The 22,167-nt window shown below is 40.6% G+C and overlaps 2 protein-coding genes across 9 annotated transcripts in view; one reads left to right on the top strand and one right to left on the bottom strand.

The window, feature by feature from the left end:
• Positions 1-5,390, top strand: part of LOC148400232 (C-myc promoter-binding protein-like) — a 36,719-nt gene extending 31,329 nt beyond the window's left edge. For all 4 annotated transcript variants that reach the window (XM_088370760.1, XM_088370763.1, XM_088370762.1 and 1 more), the window contains 2 exons: positions 804-868; positions 1,241-5,390. In XM_088370760.1, the coding sequence (XP_088226886.1) occupies positions 804-868; positions 1,241-1,377 (202 nt within the window). In that variant the 3' untranslated portion in view covers positions 1,378-5,390. The remainder of the gene's footprint in view (positions 1-803; positions 869-1,240) is intronic.
• On the bottom strand, positions 56-21,479 carry LOC148400231 (sodium/potassium/calcium exchanger 1-like). Of its 5 annotated transcripts, XM_088370768.1 has the most exons (13): positions 21,352-21,479; positions 21,182-21,261; positions 19,705-20,805; positions 17,679-17,837; positions 16,989-17,097; positions 13,601-13,654; positions 13,362-13,412; positions 12,068-12,186; positions 10,783-11,001; positions 9,375-9,464; positions 9,125-9,291; positions 1,372-1,411; positions 67-144 (listed from the first exon to the last, which is right to left on the bottom strand). In XM_088370768.1, exons 3-12 carry the CDS (start codon positions 20,668-20,670, stop codon positions 1,384-1,386), a joined length of 1,962 nt encoding a protein of 653 aa, XP_088226894.1. In that variant the 5' UTR covers positions 20,671-20,805; positions 21,182-21,261; positions 21,352-21,479; the 3' UTR covers positions 67-144; positions 1,372-1,383. The 5 variants fall into 5 exon arrangements, with proteins under 5 accessions (XP_088226893.1, XP_088226894.1, XP_088226890.1 ...); XM_088370767.1 differs by lacking the exon at positions 1,372-1,411 and having other exon boundaries at positions 56-144; XM_088370764.1 differs by lacking the exons at positions 67-144; positions 1,372-1,411 and adding an exon at positions 5,495-8,008.
• Between the last annotated feature and the right edge of the window lie 688 nt (positions 21,480-22,167).

The following is a 22,167-nucleotide window of genomic DNA, read 5'->3' as shown; positions in this document are numbered from 1 at the left end:
CCTCTAGCAATTTCAGCAAAGAAATGTTCCATCACATCAATGTACATTTTTTTAATGTAAAGGAAGGTCTAGTCATCTGTAATTATATGGGTCGCGCCTCAACGTGCAGGAAGACATGTCGTCTTGCCATTCTGCCAAGGATTCCTGAAAGGGACAAACATAGCGAATTGCATATTTGCTGGGTCACTGACTATAAACAAATGCAATACACTTATGGGAACACTAGAAGTCATTTGTGATGAAATTTTGTTTGCACCTCTGCTGAAGACATTGTTGTAAGCTTGCCAAGTGTAACCCTGCTTTCTACTAGTTTACCACTAGATGTCATTAAAATACCACACGCTGCCGCACTAAAACATGCTCAACCAGTTGACTGTTGCTTGTTGACCTTAAAGAGGAAGTCAGCCCCAAATTTTTCTTTGTGATATGTTCTGTTCTGCCCAACTTTTTTGAAAGCCAGTGTTCTTTTTAATGTTTTGTTTGTCGAGTATGAAAGGTAAAATTCACCTATTTTATTTTTTATCTCAGAAGGTGGCCATTTTGCCATTTGCTGTCGACTGAAAATTACATCACAGTTGCCAGGTCTCACATCACAACCAATCATCAGTTTTTTTAAGCTGAGCCGTGATTGGTTGTGAACTGAGACCTGGAAACTGATCAATTTTCAGCCAACAGCAAGTGGCAAAATAGCTGCCCCCTGAGATAGATAAAAATTTGTGGAGTTTGCTGCTTAAGTCATATTCAACACAGTATTGTTAGGAAAATTTGGAAGTTGACCTGCCCTTTGACTTTTTCCCCCTTAGGAGTTTGTACAGAGACCTCCTCTTCCTGTCCCTGGTGGCTCTGGGTAAAGACAACATTGATATCGGTCAGTACGTAGTTTGAGTTTGAAAGAAAATGCAAAAGGTTTTTGGTGTACAATTTCAGTCTGTGACTTCTGCATCTGAACTGGCACTACTACATTAGACAAGCAACCTGCCAGGAAAAGTAAAATCCAGTTTACAAAATAGCTAAAAACATTTCCTGTCCACTCCAAATCATCTTCAGGTTTAAGACTTAGTGTCAAGACTTGAAGTCATATGTTTCTCTAAATTGTGCTTGCAACTGGGCATCAGGTCTGCATGCTTTCACTACTTGTTGTATTAAACAGGTAGACTGGTTCATCAGGAGAATTGAGTGGTGGGAAAGTTCCAAAAGGGACTTCATGGAATAACTCGGGTACATGGTGCTCTTTACGCAGACGCCTTCGATCGAGAATACAAGCTGGCGTACGACCGCCTGTCACCAATCCTGGTGAAGCTCACACGCAACTGCGACCGCCCCCCCAGCACGGGCGTCATGGAGTGTCGTAGGACATTTGGCGAACCTTACCTCTAAAGTTCATCAAGATGAGCTCAGGAAACCTGCCGTCCTGTTTGTGAATAAAAAAAATATTCACCATGTGGCCATCCTCTCATTTGTACAGGGATCATCTCCACTGAGCCTCCTCAAAGAAAGACTGTTACTACGCACCAGAAGAGTATTTTTCAAGGCAATATTTTTCACGAAAACATGGCATGCAAATCTAAAAGGAATGATATTTTAAAATGAATTCTATTTATACAAAGTCAGATGTATTTATTCTAAAGTCCTCTGTTGATTCTACTGTGGTTTTAGGTGTGTTACAGTTAGTTTCTGACATATTGATGGGAATGTGACTTGAATAGAAATGACCACTCAGCCACAATTCTAATCTGAGCACCCAAAATAACAATTTGTTTACCTTTTGTAATTTTGGTTGATTGATACATCTGGAGTGGGATTAATGCACATCACTTGGGTTTTGGACGCAGTTATGTTCAGCCCTACCTGTTGGGCGAATTTGTTCAATCTGTCAGTTTTCTTCTGCAGATAGATGTGCTTTGGTGCAAGGACAGCAAGATCATCGGCCAAGTATATATCTTCAAGTTGAGAGAACAAAGTCCACTGAATACACCTGGGTCTGTCAGTTGTATTCCGCACGACCCAGTCTATGGCAATCAGGAAGAGAGTGGGGGAAATAGTACAACCTTGCCGCACACCTGACTTCACAGTTAACCATGTAGATAGCTCACAATGACGCTGCATTCAAAGTGATGGTAGAATATTCCTATCAGAGTGCTCAGTTTTGGAGAAACTCCATAGGCCTTAACGCTCTTCCATAGGGTGTCAACGGTGTAGGCTGTCAAAGGCTTTATGAAAGTCGATGAAGTTGATGTGCAGAGGAGTGTTACGTTCTACACACTGTTCGATAATGTTCCTCAGAGAGAAGATCTGGTCTATGCAGATTTTGTTCTTTCTTCAATTCTTTGCCAGGTGTTAACCATTCTTTGTTCCCTCTCTTTCTATAACCCAAGACTTGGGTGGCTGCCCCTACGTAAGACATTTTGATGTTCTCTCACTTGCCTTGGGTGTCCAACTCTTCGTCTGCAGGTTTGGCGAGAGCACTGAAACGCTTCTTCAGTTCCAGGCAGAACGTTTTGTTGATCTTTGGGCATCTTAGTTTGGCTACATCAAGATGTTTCCTACGTTGACTCCGCTTTTGCGCTGTCCTTAGTTTCAGCTTAATAATGGCTGTTAAAAGCCAGTGGTCACTGTTGACATCTGCGCCACGACAAACTCAAACATGTTGGAGAGACCTTTGCCACTTTACGTTGATCAAGATGTGATCGATCTGGTTGTTGGTGGAACCGTCAGGTGTTTTCCATGTGAGTTTATGGATAGTTTAGTGTGGAAAGATGGTACCATGACACAGTTGTTGGTCATGCAGAGGTCAACAAGATGCTCGCCATTGTCGTTCATCACACCGCACCCGTGCTTCCCCATAGTTCTCTCACATACCAGTGTTGATGTCACCCATGATCACTAGCATGTCATACAGGGGAACTTTAGAGACTGTTGTAGCTTCTCATACCACTGATCTTTTTCCTCGGCCTTCGCTTCATTGGTTGGTGCATAGCATTGAATGATGGCGAGCTTACAGTGCATGGAGTTGAAGCGGGTTCTGATCAGCCTGTCGCCGAGGGGTTCCCAGTCCAGCAAGGTGTTGACCTTCTCCTTTAAGACTATGAGGGCCACGGCGCGCATGTGTTGATCGAAGTGCCCAGAGTGCAGGATAACTGTCCCATCGCTCATCCCCTGGTGTCCAGAACCGGTCTATCAGCATTCACATATTCCCAGGATGTCCAACCTGTTTCTTCTCATTTCACTCGTGACCTGAGCTGTTTTGGATGTGTCGAACATGGTACGGACATTCCATGCACCCAGGCGGATCGTAGTTTTGGGTCCCTGTAAGGTGCCTAGCGTGCTCCTGATTTCCCAATTTGAAGGCTTTCATCAGGGGCGGTCATACTGCCAATAGGTTGGCTAGAGCCTACTGTGAGGTCCATTGTAGTATAGTTCGTAGAAGTTTCCGTAACGGTAGTGTCTTTTTACGGGGTGGGGTTGTTGGCCCCACCCCCAACCTGGAGGACCAGGTTCTGTTTTTTGTCTGGACTCTACCTGGAATACCTGCCCGACATGGTTGAACTTGCTGGGGGCAGACCCCCCGTCGGTATAGCTATCCGGGTCACAGAAACACACAAGGTTCCCCACCACGACAAGGTAACCGCACAAGAGGAACGGAAAAAAAAGAGATTTTAGGGCCCAATAATGAATTGCTATTTTAAGTTGTTTTATGAATGAATTTAGTTTACAGCATTATTTCAAGAAAGATCTTATCACTCCTTTTTATTTATAGAATTGTTTTTAGAAATGCTGACATACTATATGTAGAGCAGCAAACAGAGACCACAAACAGATGAAAGAAATCTTTAGATTTTTTTTTTTAAATTAGCACATGACAGCCGTGTGTAGACTAGAAGGTTCTGATTGACAAGATCCCCAATATCAGGTGCTTAATTGCAGAGATGAAAAAAATGTAGTCATAGGTAGATTTTTTTTTTTTTTTTTAAATTAGCACATTACAGCCGTGTGTAGACTAGAAGGTTCTGATTGACAAGATCCCCAATATCAGGTGCTTAATTGCAGAGATGAAAAAAATTTGGTCATAGGTGATACGGCATGACTCCTTGTGAATGGCCTGAAGTCAGCCTTCTCAATCACTCAAAAGTTCCAGAATTTGTCCCAATGGCCTCTCATTTTGCCTGCGTTGATGCACGGCGGTGCAATTTGCACACATTGATTGACATGTGCAAGCCAATAGTATATGACATAACACCCAAGAATCAACTTGCAGTCTATCCACAAATGCCACTGCCACATTAGATGGGGCAAAATAGAGCAGGCGGTAAAAATGCCATATTGTTTTGCTGCTTGGAAATATACCGACTGTTTTACACTCCCAGCAAGATCTCAGACAATTAACTCTGAGTTTTGATTGTATTTGCAAAACAAATACAATTTGCTGATTTAATACTTAATACTCGGAACAAGTACATTTACAGGAATAAAACTGAATTCCCACATCTGGCCTATTAAATGAAATTGCCCCAAGGTAACTTCTCTGTTGTGAGTTACCTACCTTAACTTTTCCAAAACTGTAGCTTTCTCAAAGGTAAAGAAATGAGAAAGCAAAAATACTAAAATATTTGTAAACACCTTATATATTGGTAGCTGTCAAATTTTACAGCACATATGGTACCGGTATGTTGGTTTGGGGCTGACTTGTATCATATCCATTACTAATCATCAGATTCAACTTTCCATGCTGTCGATGTGTTTTTAGTGTGTGAAAGGGTGAATGAGCTGACACATTGGAGCAACAGGCCAAGCTGGTCAAGACTTTGTATATAGTGTTAGTTTCACACCCATGTGCATATCCATCTAAAATGTATTTTAAAAAGGTAATGACTGAATTTAAAAAAAATGCACCAGTGAGCCACCACCAGTGGTCCTAAAACTGCACAGAGAACCAAATGACTCTCATTCGGTTAAAGTCTGGCAATATGAATTATAAGTAGCTGAAAAGTCTTGCATAATGGAAGTAACCTCTTATTATGGATGTCTTTAGTGTTATGGTGGTTGAAGGAAGCCCTCATGTCAAGAGAAGGTCTTATGAAAGTCAACCACTTTTGTGACATGGAAGAACAATTGTTTAAAGTGCTGCACTTTTGCCCATAAAAAAGTGGGCTGATTTTAACTTGAACTAGCTCACTGATGGCAACAGTTTGGGAAAGCTGACATTGGTCATCTGTAAAATGGAAAATGTATAAAGGAATGACTCAACGAGCTACATTTTGATGTTTTGTTTGAAAAACATATATACAGTATGTAAGTAAGAGTTATTCACACTTGTGCCGAGTGTGGTGATGGTTCTGTGAAGGACCACACATTCAGGGCTCTTTGGATTTAAATAAAGTCATATAATCTCACATTTGTCCACCTCCCCTCTTTTTCTAAACATCAGACTAAAAATATTTTAATTATATATGTATTTTTATCTCCATATTTGTTCAAGACAACAAGTTAAAAAAGATGAGGCTGTTAAAAATATTTTTATTGCAGAATGTTTTAAATGAAAAATTGTTTTCTTTCTATTTGCATCCATTTCAGTTCATTAACTGTTTAACGAGACAATATGACACCATACTTTAGACACCATATGACACAAAAATCAATTTTCTGCAAAACTGTGAGCTTCTATCAACAAAACTACATCTGTATTCCCACACAGCCAACATCTGGCACAAGTTATATACAGAAGCACAATACCTTTAGGCTGTCAACTCTAACAATGCTGTATGTGGACAATATTGTTAGTACCCCTCAATTAATCAAATAAAACCCCAGAATGGTCACAGAAATAACTTGAATCTGAAAAAAATGATCCATGATGACTGTCATACATACCATGTCACCCAACAGCACAGTGACTACCATTAGCCTGATATATAGGTCCACTGACTGATTGTAGTTGACACCAGTGTTGTAATTAGTGGAAACCTTGATTTAACATGTCCCTTTGGTCATACCATTTTCAGGGGTACTATCATTTTTGTCCAAACCTGTTTACTGAGTTCCTTTTTTAAAAATAATTCGGTTGAAGCATGGTTTAAAAACTATGCCTAACTTTCATTGGTTAATTTTCACAGAATTTTTACTTTACTTTTTCTTTCATCAACTAAGGGGTACCAACAATTTTGTCCACGTGTGTATAGGTGTTGACTACACTCTCACTGTTATGTTAAGCCCTTTTCAACCGCACTTGCTCCGCGTGAAGGAGTCATGCAGTAATGCAAAATTTCCAGTTTCCAATGTACCTTATAGTATATGGAAACCTACCAGGAAGTAAAAACCAAGTGCCTAACCGCTGGTTAGACCCATGGATATACGTAGTACATATTAAAAAGATGTAGATTGCACCTTGAGAAGATGTATTGTTCAGTTACAAAATAGCCTTAACTGCCCATTTTAAGAGGGAGGAGGACGCGAGCAGCAGAGAAAATCTAATAGCTCAGTGGGAACTTAGTTTAACCAAGGTGTTACTTGTCAATAAGTTCGCCAAAATAACTAGGGTGATCACCTGCTGAATCGAAAAAATAGAGATATTGCTAGCAATCTTTTTAAAATATTTGATGCATTTTTATTAGTCTGATATCAAAACTACTCATTCGTTAGTTTGTTGTGTTGTCTATATTGTGTATCAGTTTACAATCATATTGGCCCGCCAAAGGAAACTATGGCTATGATGCGGCCCGCGACAAAAATGAGTTTGACACCCCTGCACTAGGTGAATGCCTTAATAACGTTGGGTATTGGAATAAATTGGATTATGTGCAATTTTCATTTAAGAAAAAAAAAGTTCTTCACTTTAGGGCAAACCAAAAAATAAATGCTTTTTTGGGCACTTTGCTGCCACAAGAGAAATCCTCTTGGTGCACCGCGACGCCCAGCAACACTCCATTCCGCGGTCCCCACCTCGCATAAACAGTGAATGGGTTTGACAACGTAACGCTACTCTGTGCGGCGTGAAAAGGGCTTTAGTGTTTCAAAGGTTGGTTTTGGTTGGTTTTTAGTCTTGTAACTACCCCCTCGGAATTGTTGAATATTTGAACAATCAATGCACAAATTGTGTGGCAGTTTTACTTTCATTGTTCAGTGGTACCTTGAATACGAGAAGTCAACACAAATGGTATTAATCTATTCTAGCTTCTCAATGAATGGGGGGGAAAAAGATTTTGGTGCACTCTGTGTATAATGGATCATACCGACATTTGACTTTGAAAAAAGACCCTCGGAAGGCTATCATCTCATACCTGCTCACATTTAAAGACAAATTATTGACAAATCTTTGTGAAATTGAAGACAATTTGCGATTTTTGTATTTTAGCAAGAAACCTGACTGTTTGCTTTTGAGGGACCCAAAAACTGATGTGGCGGGCAGGATCTGTCCCCCGGGCCTTGAGTTAGACACCAAAACGTATGTTTTTTCCATTCCATTGTTAGAAGAAATACATTTTGTGAAATATCTGCACAAAAACCAGAAACTGCTGGCACAATCCACAATTGTATTTATACTTCCGCTGCAAAGTAATCAGTGTGAACTGATTGTGGCCAGATGTTGTGAAGCTTGCTGCCTTCATCTCATTCCTAAGTGGCTAGCCTCGTAACTTTCGAACTCATTGTCAAGATATCACTGTACATTCGTTTCCTTCAGAGTCACCTGTGCACCCCATGTCAAATTGAGTCGTAGCCTAATTAGTATGAAAAAGGACCTAATGCAGTTTTTACATAATCATGTTATATGGAGACGGGGCAAACAAGAACGCGGTCCTCCAGTAGGACACTGAGGACAAGGAACACAAAGTAGAGCGCGAACATGGTGAGGCCCAGCGTTCGGCTCATCTTCCAGTGACACGTGGCGATGGAGATAATGACGAAGAGTAGCATAAGAAAGAGGAGCACAATGGCGCAGAACAGGCCGTTGGAGCTGACGGTCACTGGCTGGCCGTTGTGCAACAGCGAGTACAAGAGCCACGGGACTGGTAGACTACAAGTGCAAAGCAAAAACAGTACGAGAGGAGTCAGTCTAGAATTGGTGGACATTTTCTCTCTTTCCCCATGAAATTTTCATTGTTTTATTGCACGTCTCTTTGTTTCATTCTCTGACCATAAGTAGATCAAAAGTAAGTCTGCATTTTTATTTTTGACCAGCTAGCATTGCAGATAACATAGCTAGCATATAATCTTATCAGCAGAAACGGTAGCAGTATTAATTTGCGGCCCCCGTTACTGTAATTTAAGTACATTAATACTAAATTGAAAATATCTTTTTTAATCATTGGGACTTCACTTAACTTGAGTTTATTATAAAGGATTTATTCAGCAATATTTTAAAAAGTATTATTCAGGTGTCGAAGTATCTGTAAAAGGTTGTGCGATACCGTTCAAAGGTTCGGTGTCACTTGGAAATGTCCTTATTTTTAAAATAAAATGGCTATTTTTTTAATGAGGATAACATTAAACTCATCAGGAATAGACTCTTTACATTGTTAATGCGGTAAATGACTATCTAGCTGCAAACGTCTCCAGTGTTCTAATGATACATTGTGTTTGCTAATTGTTAGAAAGCTAAAGATGATTACAAAACCCTTAAAACTCTTGCACAATTGTGTTAGTTTTCATGGAAAACATTCATATTTGAGTGACCCCAAACGATTGAACAGTAGAATACAATGATAAATGAAAGCTCTCAGAAAAGGTTTCCTTTAATGATTGAATCACTCTTTTGCTTTGAAAGTAAATATATACATAGATTGAAAAAAAAGAATGAATATTATTAAGGGTTAGGGTTCCTAATTCAAACATGTTGACCCATGTGAGATTGATGCCAGTATCCTCAATTTGCTTTATGTCAAAAGGTACAATGACTGGGAATATCATCTGACAGAGATCTTTTTTTTGTCTTTATTTTTTATAGCAAAAAGTGCTTTCCTTTTGGAGGTGAATGAATTTTATATATATATATATATATATATATATATATATATATATATATATATATATATATATATATGGATAGTTGTGAAATGTGGATTGCTGTGTGTATATGGTAATACATGCACATGAAGACACCGTACTTGAGTCAGAGGCCAAGTAGACTTACCCGACAGTGATGTCAAAGATGTTGCTGCCAACTGAGCTGGACACAGCCATGTCGCCCAGACCTTTGCGAGCCACGATGACACTGGTGATGAGGTCAGGGATGGACGTACCGGCTGCCAAGATGGTGAGACCCATGATTTCCTCCGAGATACCTATCGTCTCACCCACCTGGGCCCGAGAAAATAGATTTGAATTTGATTTGGTTTGAGACTTCTGAACTCTAAAGTGAGTATAAGTGAATATGAACTGACCTGATGAGCCCACCACACCATCAGGTAGGAGAAAACTGCAATCCACAAGATTGTGCCAATAAATGTAAAGGCAAAGTATTTCTTGGATGTCTGGGAATTACAAAGGTGAACAGTTGACAGAGAAAGAAAAGCATTATTTGTTGAAATGTGACTTGAATGGCTCCTTTGGTCGATGATGTGTCAGCCTCAACATCGAGTAAAATTAAACAACTTATTTTTTGTCAAACTACTAAGTACATTTGCGAGTACAGGCCGGGTCAAGGTTTGTGGTATTCCACTTTTTCTGTACAGTTAAGTTGAGGAGACGCTAATTGAGTGATAAAAAATAAAATAAAAAAAAATGTTTCTATGCAGGTTTTGCATACTGTCATAACACGATCAGTGGCATTGTTTGGGGATTGCGGCAATTAAGTAAACAACAAATATATCATTTGTGCTTGTGCATTGTCGGAATGCCGATGCAATGTAAATATTCTAATACTTTTGTCACTGAGTTATAATTAGTATCATTTATACGCCCACGACCCCAGTGGGAGCAAGCGGTATAGAAAATGGATGGATGGATGATATTAATGTGTGCAAATGCAATGCCTTGATCTTTGTGAAGTTGGCAGTACACTGTCATAGGCATGAATGCAACTGTGAAACCACCACCCAAAAAGGCTTCTAAGGACAGTCCAGTTGTGATGGGCCAATTTTCATTAACAAGCTCATGTGTAATTTTGGGGAGATTAAAAGTTTCTAATTTCTATTTTATTCATTCATTTTGGAGGAAAAAAAATAATGGCTTCAGAATCACCCACTTTTGTTGAAGAATATGGCCACACTCCCTCCTCATCTCCTCATCACTTGAGGGAGCAATCACCCATTGTCCATTGGAAATCATTGCAGACATTGCTTAAGATGTCAAAGTAGCGGGGATCAACCGGTGTCAAAATGTATGTCGACACCTCCCACTTCAACCTCTTAAAAAAATATTTGCCTTTCCATGGCTGACTTATGTAAGAATTGTTCATACGTCGTTATATAGTCAATTGAAATTAATAAGAGTTCATTTGACCTATACATTTCCATTTTTCCTATCTGAAAAAGAGGTGCTCTGTTGAAGGGTGTGTTATCTATTGCTGTTTGCTCTCTGTTTAAATGTGTTTTTATGATTTCTAAAAGTGTGACCCTTAAGATTAATAAAAAGGGGTAGTGTTACCGCTGCGATGTAAATTTAGACAAGTTCATTATTTTATCTTTACGTGACTGTTTTGTGGTGTGTCGTGAGATTTTTTTTTTGGGCGGGGCTGCTATAATGTATGAACTAGTGCCTACATGAGTAATAATAGTAATAATATTTTCCCTCAGCACACCTGAATTTCTTATGTCACACTCTTCAAGAATCACTAGTGCATATACACACCGGGTTGCGGACGTCAGGCAGCGTGAGCCACAGCGGGAACACGATGGGCAGCAGGAGCAGATAAGTGACCTGCTTGCGTCTGCTTTCGGGCCAATCTAAAGACAAGGGCTCGTTCTCCTCCTCCTCTTCCTCTTTGTCTCCATCATCATCCTCACTTTCACTCGATGCATTGCTATCTGCGTCAGTGCTCTCATCGCCACTTCTACCACCTAAGCTTTCCTGCGAGCAAGAGACATTGTGACCGTCAGTGACTGATGCAAAGGGGATTGATTAAATCGAGGGTTGCTGATTACATTGGTCAACAGCAAATTTTAATCAGAAATGGCCTGATGTGTCCCTTAGCAGATTTTTGATGCTGCTTAAAAAAAATAATCTTTTTTCTACCACATTAGGTTTTTGATGTGTTTTCATTTTTTGGTTTTAAGTTTGGCCTCCAGTATAAAAGCTTGCACAATACATATTTTACCGCACGTTGTCATTTAGTATCCATATATACATTTATTCACAGGCCACCGAGTCCTATTCCTTTGGAATAGCAAGGGTCAACTTTTGCTTTGTTGCTCTCGCACGAGATCTGCTACTGCCATAAACTACAACGTGAGTAGGCCTAATACGTATTTTGAAATGGCATGCAGGACCTATAACACCATAAGAATATTGGCTTTGAGTGAATAACTTCATTGTTTTTCCGGTTGTCCCATTGCTATATGTGGACGCTTTTTTTTTCACCAGCTGCAGCTGTTGTAAAATTTGCTAAAGAAAATTTTTAGTGTTGTATCATTTTTTGTGTGTTTTTGTGAGAGAGAAAAATGAAACAAATTGAGTTCTTACGTTTACTGTCTGTTTGCTGATAAGCAATTTTGTGCCATTCTTGAATGTTCATTTTTATCCGAACTTTGGAACTGTGAGGCAGATGTGATGCTCACCTGTTTACTGTGTTGCTAATGTAATCATTACTTCAGCTAATGCTATGCACGGTATAATCCCTATGAATCAGCGCAAAGTCAGCTGGGAGAGGCTTCAGCTTATAATGAGGACATGTGGTATACAAAAGGCTATGGTACACACGCAATGTGTACAGAATAATACAAGCTCTTGTACGTATTTTGCCTCTCCTGCCAAAGAAACAGACAAAGACAGACCTCAAAATCAGCAGCAACATTACACAACTGGAAAAAAAGGGGAAAATTATCTGTATCGCAAATGCACACAAAAGCTCAACCTAAAGACAAATTTATTATTTGGTGAGCAATTATTAAATGTGGGTCAAAAACAACCTGCACACCTTTGAGCCATCCTGTTTGTCTGTCATGTTCTTTGGCACCTGCTCAGCTGGAGGCTGGGAGGTCGACGGCTCCTCTGTACCAGGCGGACACTTCTCACATTTTGGCTCGTGATCGTCATCTGGACGTAGAACAGGGATAATAGAAAAAAAACATGTTTTCATTATCAAAGATGTTTCCTACGTTTAGTAACATTTTGATGAATTCACAAAGGAAGATGTCACAATGTTCAAATGTAAATATGCACACACACACACACACACACACACACACACACACACACACACACACACACACACACACACACACACACACACACACACACACACACACACACACACACACACACACGGGGGGGGGGGGGGGGGGGGGCAACAATCAGCATGTTGGTCCTCTGGCGAACTGATTTGGACTCATTGAGACCCCTTCAATTTCCTTGCAAAAACACTTTGCTCTGTCTTTCAGGCTCTGAAGCACCTCATTAGTCCAAATGCAATGTATGGACACACACACAGGTCTGATTGCTGAGATCAACCTCTTTCAAGCCTACACCATCAGTAATGTTCAGTAAAAAAAAAAAAACCTCGAGAGGGCAAAAAAAAAAAACCAAAAAACATGCTTTAAATCAGGGAGCACAAACCTGTAACAAAAGCAAGCTGTCAACAAAGGTGAATAGAAATTCCAGATCAGTTTTGATTCAAATATTTGTCTCAATCAGTTCAACCTGCTTAGACACAATAGATAACCAAAAATCATGACTCGGATCTTCAGTGAAGGTAAGCAAATGATGAATATCACACTGGTCACTTAAAAAAGACACTTACTTCCTTACAATCCCTTTTATGCAAAACTAGTAGATGAGTAAACCCTCATGTTATTTGTTGTTGTTATTTGCCGCAGTTAAGACAATTATTGAATCTCAATTACTAGAATAGTTTCAATGCCGCAAGGTGCAATGAAATGAAACGGGTAACCCTTCCAAAAAAAAAAAAATTAAAAAATCAGCAAACAGTCACACATCAATACATGACACAGACCAGCACATGTGGAAGTGGGTGGGGGGAGTATCAAGCAGGGACCATTACAGCCCAGATGCACCGAGCAGGATGCTAAGCAGACTGGAATGTGACTTGTAGTGTTTACAGTGAAAGCATCAAGCCATCATCATCTATTTTTAGCAAATGATCATGGGCGGGCGGTCATGCAGTTAGAGTGCATGCGTACCACTAGAAACACTTTGAAAACACACATTTATGGAGCAAGACAGGAAAAAAGAACAGCACATGCACAGTTTACCTTTTTTCTGCATAAACCCCTTCGCTTTGATGTCACCGTTAAAAGACGTCTCTGAGAGAAATACACCACAAAATGTGACTCTTCAGTCACACGCCACTACTGTTTGTAGAGTAATCCTTAATTAGTTCCTCATTTAAGAAGCTAAAACAATAACCCCGCTTTAACATTTCTTACACACTAACGAGTCACTTCAAGAGCAGCACAAACTCAGACCAAGAAAGTTCTGATCCTAAACTTACCTCCCCTAGCTCTTCTCGCGCCAGGGGGTATGTGCGCCCCTCCAAGGGTTGAGTCTAGAAGAGAAACCACAATGGTCTAGTTCTGATCTTTATCATATTTTGCACAGAATGTTTCTGTTTATGTACTGAATTGGTCAGAGTGCCCATCAGATGTACCTGGAAAAGGTGAGAGACCGGTTATTCTCGGGATTGATAGCCTGCCAATCACAGCACAGCCACAGAGACAAATTCACACATACCGTAATTTCCGGACTATAAGTCGCGTTTTTTTTCATAGTTTGGGTGGGGGGGCGATTTATACTCAGGAGCGACTTATATGTGTCACGCCCGTGCTACAGCGCGCTCGGCCTGCACTTCACTCGGCCACACCCCTTTCGTTATCGTAATGTCTGTCACCTGCTTCCTCTTGTTACCCTGTGTATTTAAGCCCTGCCCGTGTGTTTCTCCCTGTCGGTGTCTACTGTTGTGTCCATTCCTGTTCGTGCCCAGTGTTCCTGTTTGTGTCATCTGGTTTTCCCCCGGTCTGTCTGAAGGCTCACGGTCAGAATTTTAACCTTGTCCAAGGGGGACTTCATGTCGGTCAGTCTGTCTGTTTTGCTGGCCGTGAGTCTTCCTCCCGTCTGTGTCGTCGGTTCCCCACCTGCCTCCCTTCCAACTCCTTTTCCCTGCAATAAATCCTGGTTCAAGCTGCATTTGGTCGCCCTGGCTCAACTCCTTCCTGACAATATGTTTTTTTTCACAAATTTTTACTTGATTAAGACATCACTTACAAGTATAGTTGACCACTTCCCATGTTATTTTTAGTATAGTTGATCACTTCACATGCTTTTATATCTTTATCTTGAACATATTCAAAACATAAAAAATAGAGAAAAAATCAAATAAAGCAATTAACACATGCTTATGTGTACTATCTCACCGAGGGATAGTGGGAACGTAATTTTAATCTCTTTGTGTGTCTTAGTATATGAAAAAAAAAATCGACGATAAAGCAGACTTTGACTTTGATAAAACAACCAAATAAACAAAACAAAAAACTACATCTGAAAAAAAAGATATTTTCAGACGAAACTGGATGAGGGCGCTCTAAGTTTCACCGCTGGCCGTGACTCATCAACTGGGTGGGCTTAAGAAAAATGGCACCAAAAAGAAACTCATATTTTGCAGGTTACAAACTTCAAGTTGTAAAATATGCAGCTGAAAACAGTAATCGAGCAGCAGAAAGAAAGTTTGGAGAACCGTGATGTATCAATGGATTACTATTTCAAGTGACGTCAGTGGCACGGCGCGGCGGTTGTTTACATAAAGGACAAACGTACCCACGTAAGGACTACCGGCATCATTAGCGGTGATCATTTCTAAGTGACACGGAGGACAAAGAGTTTGAAGGAATTAAGGATATGGAGTGACATAGAAGGTTTGAAAAACTATTATGGCTTTTACGCATGCCCGGTCCTACTCTACTGAGTCGGGGGCCGGCGCTCGGCCGAGTGGCTGTCCGCGAACGGTGCATGGGGCTCGGACATGGCCATTACGCACGCCCGGTCCTATGCCATGGAGCTCTCGTGTCTGGAAGTCCACGCTTGGAAGTTTGTTTTGTTTGATAAAGAGGCGTTTACCAAACCCACGTCTATCCTTGTACTTTGTTAAAGCTACAATATAGTTATATACTAGATCTGTGGAATAAAGACGAGGCTGACGTCAGGGCGCACGCGCGGCGATGTTGACAAAGGACGAGGAATTTGATCGATGGATTTAATGGATTTAAAGTGCACGGATGGTTTGATAATATTATTGGCTTATATTATAGTTATTTGAAATATAGTTTATCTATCGTTATATGAGCCTGTGGAATATTTTGAAGCGCAAGCGCCCTCAGCCGCGCGCACACATTGTTGACAAAGAACGATCGATGGATTTAATGAATTGGAGTGACACCGATGGTTTTATAAACATGTTATTTATGTAATAGTTGTCCTAAATCACTCTATATGTTACGTCAGGCCCGTTCTCAGCTCCTCATTTGTGTTTGTCACGTTAGCATACCTATCGTTTAGCCTGTTGCTATCGTATCGAACGATCGATGGATTTAATGAATTGGAGTGACGCCGATGGTTTTATAAACATGTTATTCATGTAATAGTTGTCCTTAATCACTCTATATGTTACGACAGGCCCGTTCTCAGCTCTTTGTTTGTGTTTGTCACGTTAGCATACCTATCGTTTAGTCTGTTGTTGCTATCGTTTAGCCTGTTGTTGCTCGTTTATGACTGTTTTTGGTGTGGGATTTTGTCGAATAAATTGCCCCCAAAATGCGATTTATACTCCGGAGCGACTTATATATGTATTTTTTTACTTTTTGGGGCATTTTATGGCTGGTGCGACTTATACTCCGGAGCGACTTATAGTCCGGAAAATACGGTACACACATCCACGCCTTCTCTTTTTCATTTTTTTGGGACCAGGAAGAACACAACAGGATTTGAATTCAGCACGCTTTTTAGCGCTGCATACCTGAATGTGTACTAAGGCTCAACCAATATGGATTTTTTAGGCCGATTCAGATGTTTAGTAGAATAAAATTTCGATAACCAATTAATTACGGGATTACTTTTTAATGATCAATTTATTAACACTTCAATACTTTACTACTGTAATGCGTAAAGAAAAACAAAACAAAGGAACAATTGCCAGTACTAATAAAGCTAATATCTGATTAATCGGGCAGGCTCAGGCGCACACACATGTACTGCACATTCAAACTTCTTATTTGAATAAACTGTAAAACTGAGAAACCAGCTAACTTAGTCTTAGTGTGATCTAAAAGATGCTGATGATGCAGGTTGCCGTGGCGATCGCTGTACTATTTCATTAGTGATAAAGAGCTTGGTGTGCTAGCATGCTGGCTTTTATCCAGCTTGTATGAGCGTGTATTGGAAAGCTGATTAGGGATTGGCTGTGACTGAGTGCAGCAAGAGTAAAGAACCAGTTGCAATTTTGAGGACGGGCCTCAATAAGATACACTGACCCACAGGTAGAACAAAGTAGACCATATGACTTAACTGTGCTAATTATGTTTCAACTCTTTTTTTGATAAAGATCCAGTTAGATAAATGCAGAAAACTACTTCTCTGCATTTATTGTACAGCATCATACAAATATTTGCTATCGAGCAATAACCGTTGTTTTATTATCCGGGGTGTCAAATTCATTTTGTCGCAGGACACTCTGTAGTCACAATTTCACTCAAAGGACTGTTATGGGAGTTAAACCATAACCGAGGCGAGGGGCAATTGGTTGGTGCAATCGTAAACATTTGTAAATAAGATGACATCACGTGTTGTTAAAAAAAAAAAAAAAGTTTATTGTATATGCTGTATTTTGTTACCTTCCCCCAGAGGGTCCAGGGTGTGGATCATCAGTTGGAAGATGGTGCTCCTCAACGAGGTGTTGTGGAGGGAGGCTGAGCTCCCGCCTCGCTGCAGGGCAGGACGCACCTGCAAACATGAAAAGAAAAGCCATGACATCTCAACCACGTTAGCTGACTTGCAACATGTGCTGTTTTAAAGAATGAGATGCTATCCCAAATATATATGATTCTTCCACATGCACATATCATTAAACTGCCATTACGTCTTGTGTCCTCAAACTACAATCATCCAATACACCACAGGTGTCAAGCTCAAGGCCCGGGGGCCAGATACAGCCCACCACATCATTTTATGTGGCCTGCGAAGACAAATTGTGCATCAAATTTGTGTGTCATTACTAGAATTGCAAATTGTCTTCACTTTTAATAATATATAGATTTATTTAAATATTTGACCAGTTTTTACTCGTCTGATTTGAAAACGAGTTATTTGTCAGTTTGTTTTGTAGCTTTTACTGTATATAATATGAGGTGCTCATACATTTATTTGGGTTGACAGTCATAATGGCCCTCCGAAAGAAGCTATGAGTACATTGCGGCCCGCGAAAAAAAATGACTTTGACACCCCTGCAATACACCAAACAAGAGTCACTAGCACCGAAACCAAAATACTATAATAAATAGAAATGACAAATGTCTTATTTGTACCTTGAGTTTGGCTTTATCCGATTGGAGATCTGTCGGTTTGCTCGCTAGAGAGTTCTGAGTTGGCTCTGGTTGTTCTCCAGATTTACCCTCATCGATGGACATAGCAGCAGGAGCGGCAGGTGGAGGGGGAAGCGGAGAAGGCGGCAACATTTCACCCTCCTGTGAGGGCAGAGTTTGTGATTGATAATGAAAGAACCATGAAAGTCCAATAACAAGCGAGGAGAACACCAATGCATGTAAAATCCACTGCAACTGTATAAAGACAGTGGTTGTGAAGCATAGCTCGACTGTGCACATAAATCAGCATACATTTTCCAATCAATAGAAAATGTTGAAGAGGAGGGGTAGCATCTCTTTGGATATCAATTCAAGCAGCAATTGTACTTTGGAGTGTTTGAAAACAAAATAAATCCCAAAATAAAAACATGTATACTGAAAAATTGTGTCCTAATTGTTCTGAAAGGAGTTTTGAAAGCTCAAGTTGGTTAATGGAAATGTAAGATAAGAGGGCTTGAGTATGCATAAAAGGACCCCATATTCCAATAATTACAACCCGTTGATGTGGGCTCACGCATCCTGCATACTTGAGTAAAGACGCAAACGGAATCTGTGAATGTGCTTGATGCTAATGGCACAATGTGCAGTGGGGGTGCTCATGAATGCGTCCAATTGTCTTGTCAACAATACCTTTGATCAAAACATAGCAACGATCCATGACGCATTTACGTTGGTCGCTGCGTCCATGTTCACTAGCGGTATTTTCGGACGCAGCCGAACACCTGGACTCCTTTTTTGCTCAGCATCAAAGACTTTTACACAAACACAGGCTGCTCATACTGCAAATCACTGTGTAGGGTCCTTCTTACACCTCATCCAAAATGGACAGAAATGTGGGCAGAATGAAGACAGAGCAAAAAAAAGGACTTTGTATGACATGAAGTCAACAAAGATGTCCAGTGTTGATGATGGGCGTTGCATAATATGGGCCCTGCCCATAATAATAATAATAATAATTGTGTCTTTTTGTTGATTTTGTGTTGGTTGGATTTAGTTTAGTTTTATTTGTGTCCCTTTTTTTCACATCAGTTCGTTTTTGTGTCCATCTGATATTGTCAACCGGTTCCCTCGTGTCGTCCACTCAGCTCCCTCAGTCACTCATGTCTTATCCGATGTTCCTTGTTGTCTTTTCGATTTGTTAATTAGTTTATTGGTTTCCTTTTGTCTTTGTCAGATTATTGCTTTTGCTTGGTAATGTTGCTGTCCCGGACCCCGAGTCATGTCATGTTTCTTTTAGTCTCGTCTCTACTATATTCCCTTGTTTTGTTTTGTTTTTTGCTACCTTAATCCTATTTTTGGCAGAATTTAATATCATGATAATTCCACACATCTTCCATTTTGTTCTTTTCTGAATAAAAAGGGTGCAACGATGAATCGATTGTCAATAACTAATCGATTAAATTCAACGATAAATATTTGTAATAATCAGTTTGCTGTTTAGTGATCTAAAATGATTATGAAAATACGATATGATGGAGAAAACCGAGGTATGATTTCCATTCAGCGCAAAAATATAATCTGGAAATATTTACTTGCATCTTGTTAACCAGTATTATTGTTGTATTGAATCAAAACAAGACATCAACAAACATGTGCTTTTACGCTGGAAAACATTTTTGCCTATATGATGATACAGAGACCAAACCAATCAGTGAATCATGGAAATATCTATACATTGTAAAGGGTCCATGGGTGACTCATAATTGTCCATTGGTGCGAATGGGCGCGTCTATCTGTACCCTGCGATCGGCTAGCAACTGCTGTACGCAAGTCTGCTGGGATAGGCTCCAGCTCACCCTTGAACTTCCCGAGAAGTGCAGGAGAATAGAAAATTGATGGATCTGATGTTATTGATAAAGTATTGATCTCCATCCCAATCAAAGATGACTAACGTTGCACTGCTGTTAGGAACACATGGTAATAAGTTCAATAGACACAGAAACAGGGGTTTCTTGTCTTTGTGACTAACCTTGTCAGGCTCATCAGTGGTCCAGGCTTGTACGATGCTCACATGTTTGTTGAGCTGTGTCTTCACCAAGCGCTCAATCTGGCTGTTGAATTTCATGCAGCACACGTAGCTTATGTAGCCCAGTACCAACATGGTGCTCTCCCACCACAGAATTGTGTTATCCAGGAAGAAGATGATGAGCATCATGAGGTCCAAAATGTAAAAGGACACATCCCGGAAGAGCGGCCACCAGGTTAGGTGTAACATCTCCCGAGAGAAGATGGCACACATGCCTATCACGAAGAGGATATTGAAGACTGCCGAGCCTACGATTGTGCCAATACCCACGTTGCTGTGGGAGACAAAAACGCCAATCAGGGAAGTGAAAAGCTCCGGAGCTGAACCACCGGCTGCCATGAAGGTGGCACCGGCCACATCATCGGAGATGTCCAGCTTGTTCGTAATGACCTCCAGAGCAGGGACAAAAAATTCATCGCAGACGATAGCGAGGGCCACAAACATATAAATCATCCCAACGGTATGGAGAACCACCCAGCCTTGACGTCGCTGTTCCACCGAGAAGATATCCTCCGGGTACTCGCCCGTCCTGGTCGGCGGTTGGTGAGGGGGGCTTGCTACGGTGGGCGGTGGAGGTTTGGGAGGTTGGGGTTCCACATAGATACACTGCTCAATATCTGTCCTGTTAACAATAACCACAGTGGCTTGGGTACTCTTCGGTGACTGGACTTGTTCCTGTGTTACATTGGGTGCCGTTAATTCTGGAACGCTGACCTCCTCAACAGCTTCATCTCCTCCTTTTTCTTCCGCAATGTCCCGCGTATGGATGGAGAGTGACACTCTGAGGTTTGACAGCCTGGCTTTCAGTGTCAGCATGTAGAAGAAACACAAGAGCACACCAGAGATGAAGAAGAAGACACGACTGCGTCGGAGTCTCCTCGGACGAGGGGCCACATTTATTGTCCTCATGTCAAAACAGCAAATTGTGTCAGACGCAGTCCTTCATGGTTGGTGTACTGCTTCTATGTGGCCAAAAGACACACATAGCAGTAGTCCAAAATGTTTCATCTTATACGTAGTGTTTGACTTCCACCTGTGGCAGAGCTGCAAACCAAAGAAAAACAACGAGAGAAAAAGTACTGTAGCTCATTTTTAGTGCACAGCTGTAGATCCCAACAGCCACCTGTTACTATGACTACACAGATGATTTGGTACCGTTTCGCACGCATTAAACATCTTTTATTTCGTGAATAATTAGTACAATCATGCGCGGCAGGAGAGAATACTGATATAATGTTAGGTTATTCGGATAAGATCGCCAACTCTCACAATTAAAACACACACGCATTTAAATGCGACTTGTTATTAAATGCATGTATAAATATTAAATGATAATCGGGGGGGGGGGGGGGGGTAATGAAAGTTAATCATATCCCACTCAGATATAGAGGCACGAGTTGTAGAGCGAACGGTCTCTTACCTGCACGCCGGCTGCTCTGCCTGCTTCTTTCTCCCGTGAGCGAGCTTCACTCGACGCCACCTGAGCCACTATCAGAGACGCTGAGTATGTTTTTACGGGGAGGCAACAATGTTAAGGCTTGAACAAGGCTCAGCATAATGCTACTAAGAGGATTTGGAGCCACCTCTCACCTTCCCATCCAGAAATATGGCTGTATCAATTAGCCAACATTCATATCAGTGACACCGCAGGCAATTACCGTGACGGCAGTCACGCTCATTGCTCTGTACTCTGCAATAAGGGGTGTGGTATGTGTTGGGTGCGGCCAAGACTTTTTCTTCTTATTTTAAAGTATTTATTGTTTGAGCAATCAAAATCATCCCAAACAACCCCGGAACAATGGTAAGATATTTGCAACTCACAAATTAATTTCCCTAATTTCTTAGCTGTTTGCGTGCGTGCGCGTATGTGTGTGCGTGCGTAATCATGTAAGATTTTTGTTTTTAAAAAAGCTTTCGAATTTGGTGGGGTTTTTTGGGGCTGGAACAAAGGAATGCATTCACCACGAATCATTTTTGTAGCTTGTAGCTGTTTTTTCCTGCCTTAGAAATCCCCAAAAGCTCTATCAGTCAATTAATCAAGATTTCAATTGCAGTTGACTTTACCGCCTTTTTACATCGTGTCATCATCCGCATAGGTTGAAATGTAACAAGCCTATTTTGACAAAGGCATAGACATACTGATATAAAGGAGTAAAAATAAGTCCTAATGAAAATGTATATTCAAGTACAGAATCAGATTATATATACCTACTTTTTTACTCATTACTGAACAGTTACCTGAAAAATCAACTTAAGTACAGAATCAGATTATGTATACCTACTTTGTTACTCATTAGAAACATTAACCTTAAAAATAAGAGCATCCTTATGAGTGAGAAAGAACAGACATGTGTCATTCACATCCATTTCCTATCATCTAACCTCTCGTTTACTTTATTTGACACT

Source organism: Syngnathus floridae, chromosome 3 (assembly GCF_059516105.1).
Source record: "Syngnathus floridae isolate MCC-2025c chromosome 3, RoL_Sflo_1.0, whole genome shotgun sequence".
Classification (NCBI taxonomy): Eukaryota; Metazoa; Chordata; class Actinopteri; order Syngnathiformes; family Syngnathidae; genus Syngnathus; species Syngnathus floridae.
The sequence above is the reverse complement of the archived record's forward strand: the minus strand, read 5'-3'. Positions and strand labels throughout refer to the sequence as shown.

Coding starts and splice junctions, on each gene's coding strand:
- LOC148400231 (XM_088370764.1), bottom strand. CDS start 20,670: ATGAGGACAATAAATGTGGCCCCTCGTCCGAGGAGACTCCGACGCAGT. Junction 13,413..13,600: donor CGCGAGAAGAGCTAGGGGAG/GTAAGTTTAGGA, acceptor TATTTCTCTCAG/AGACGTCTTTTAACGGTGAC. Junction 12,187..13,361: donor GGGGTTTATGCAGAAAAAAG/GTAAACTGTGCA, acceptor TTCTACGTCCAG/ATGACGATCACGAGCCAAAA.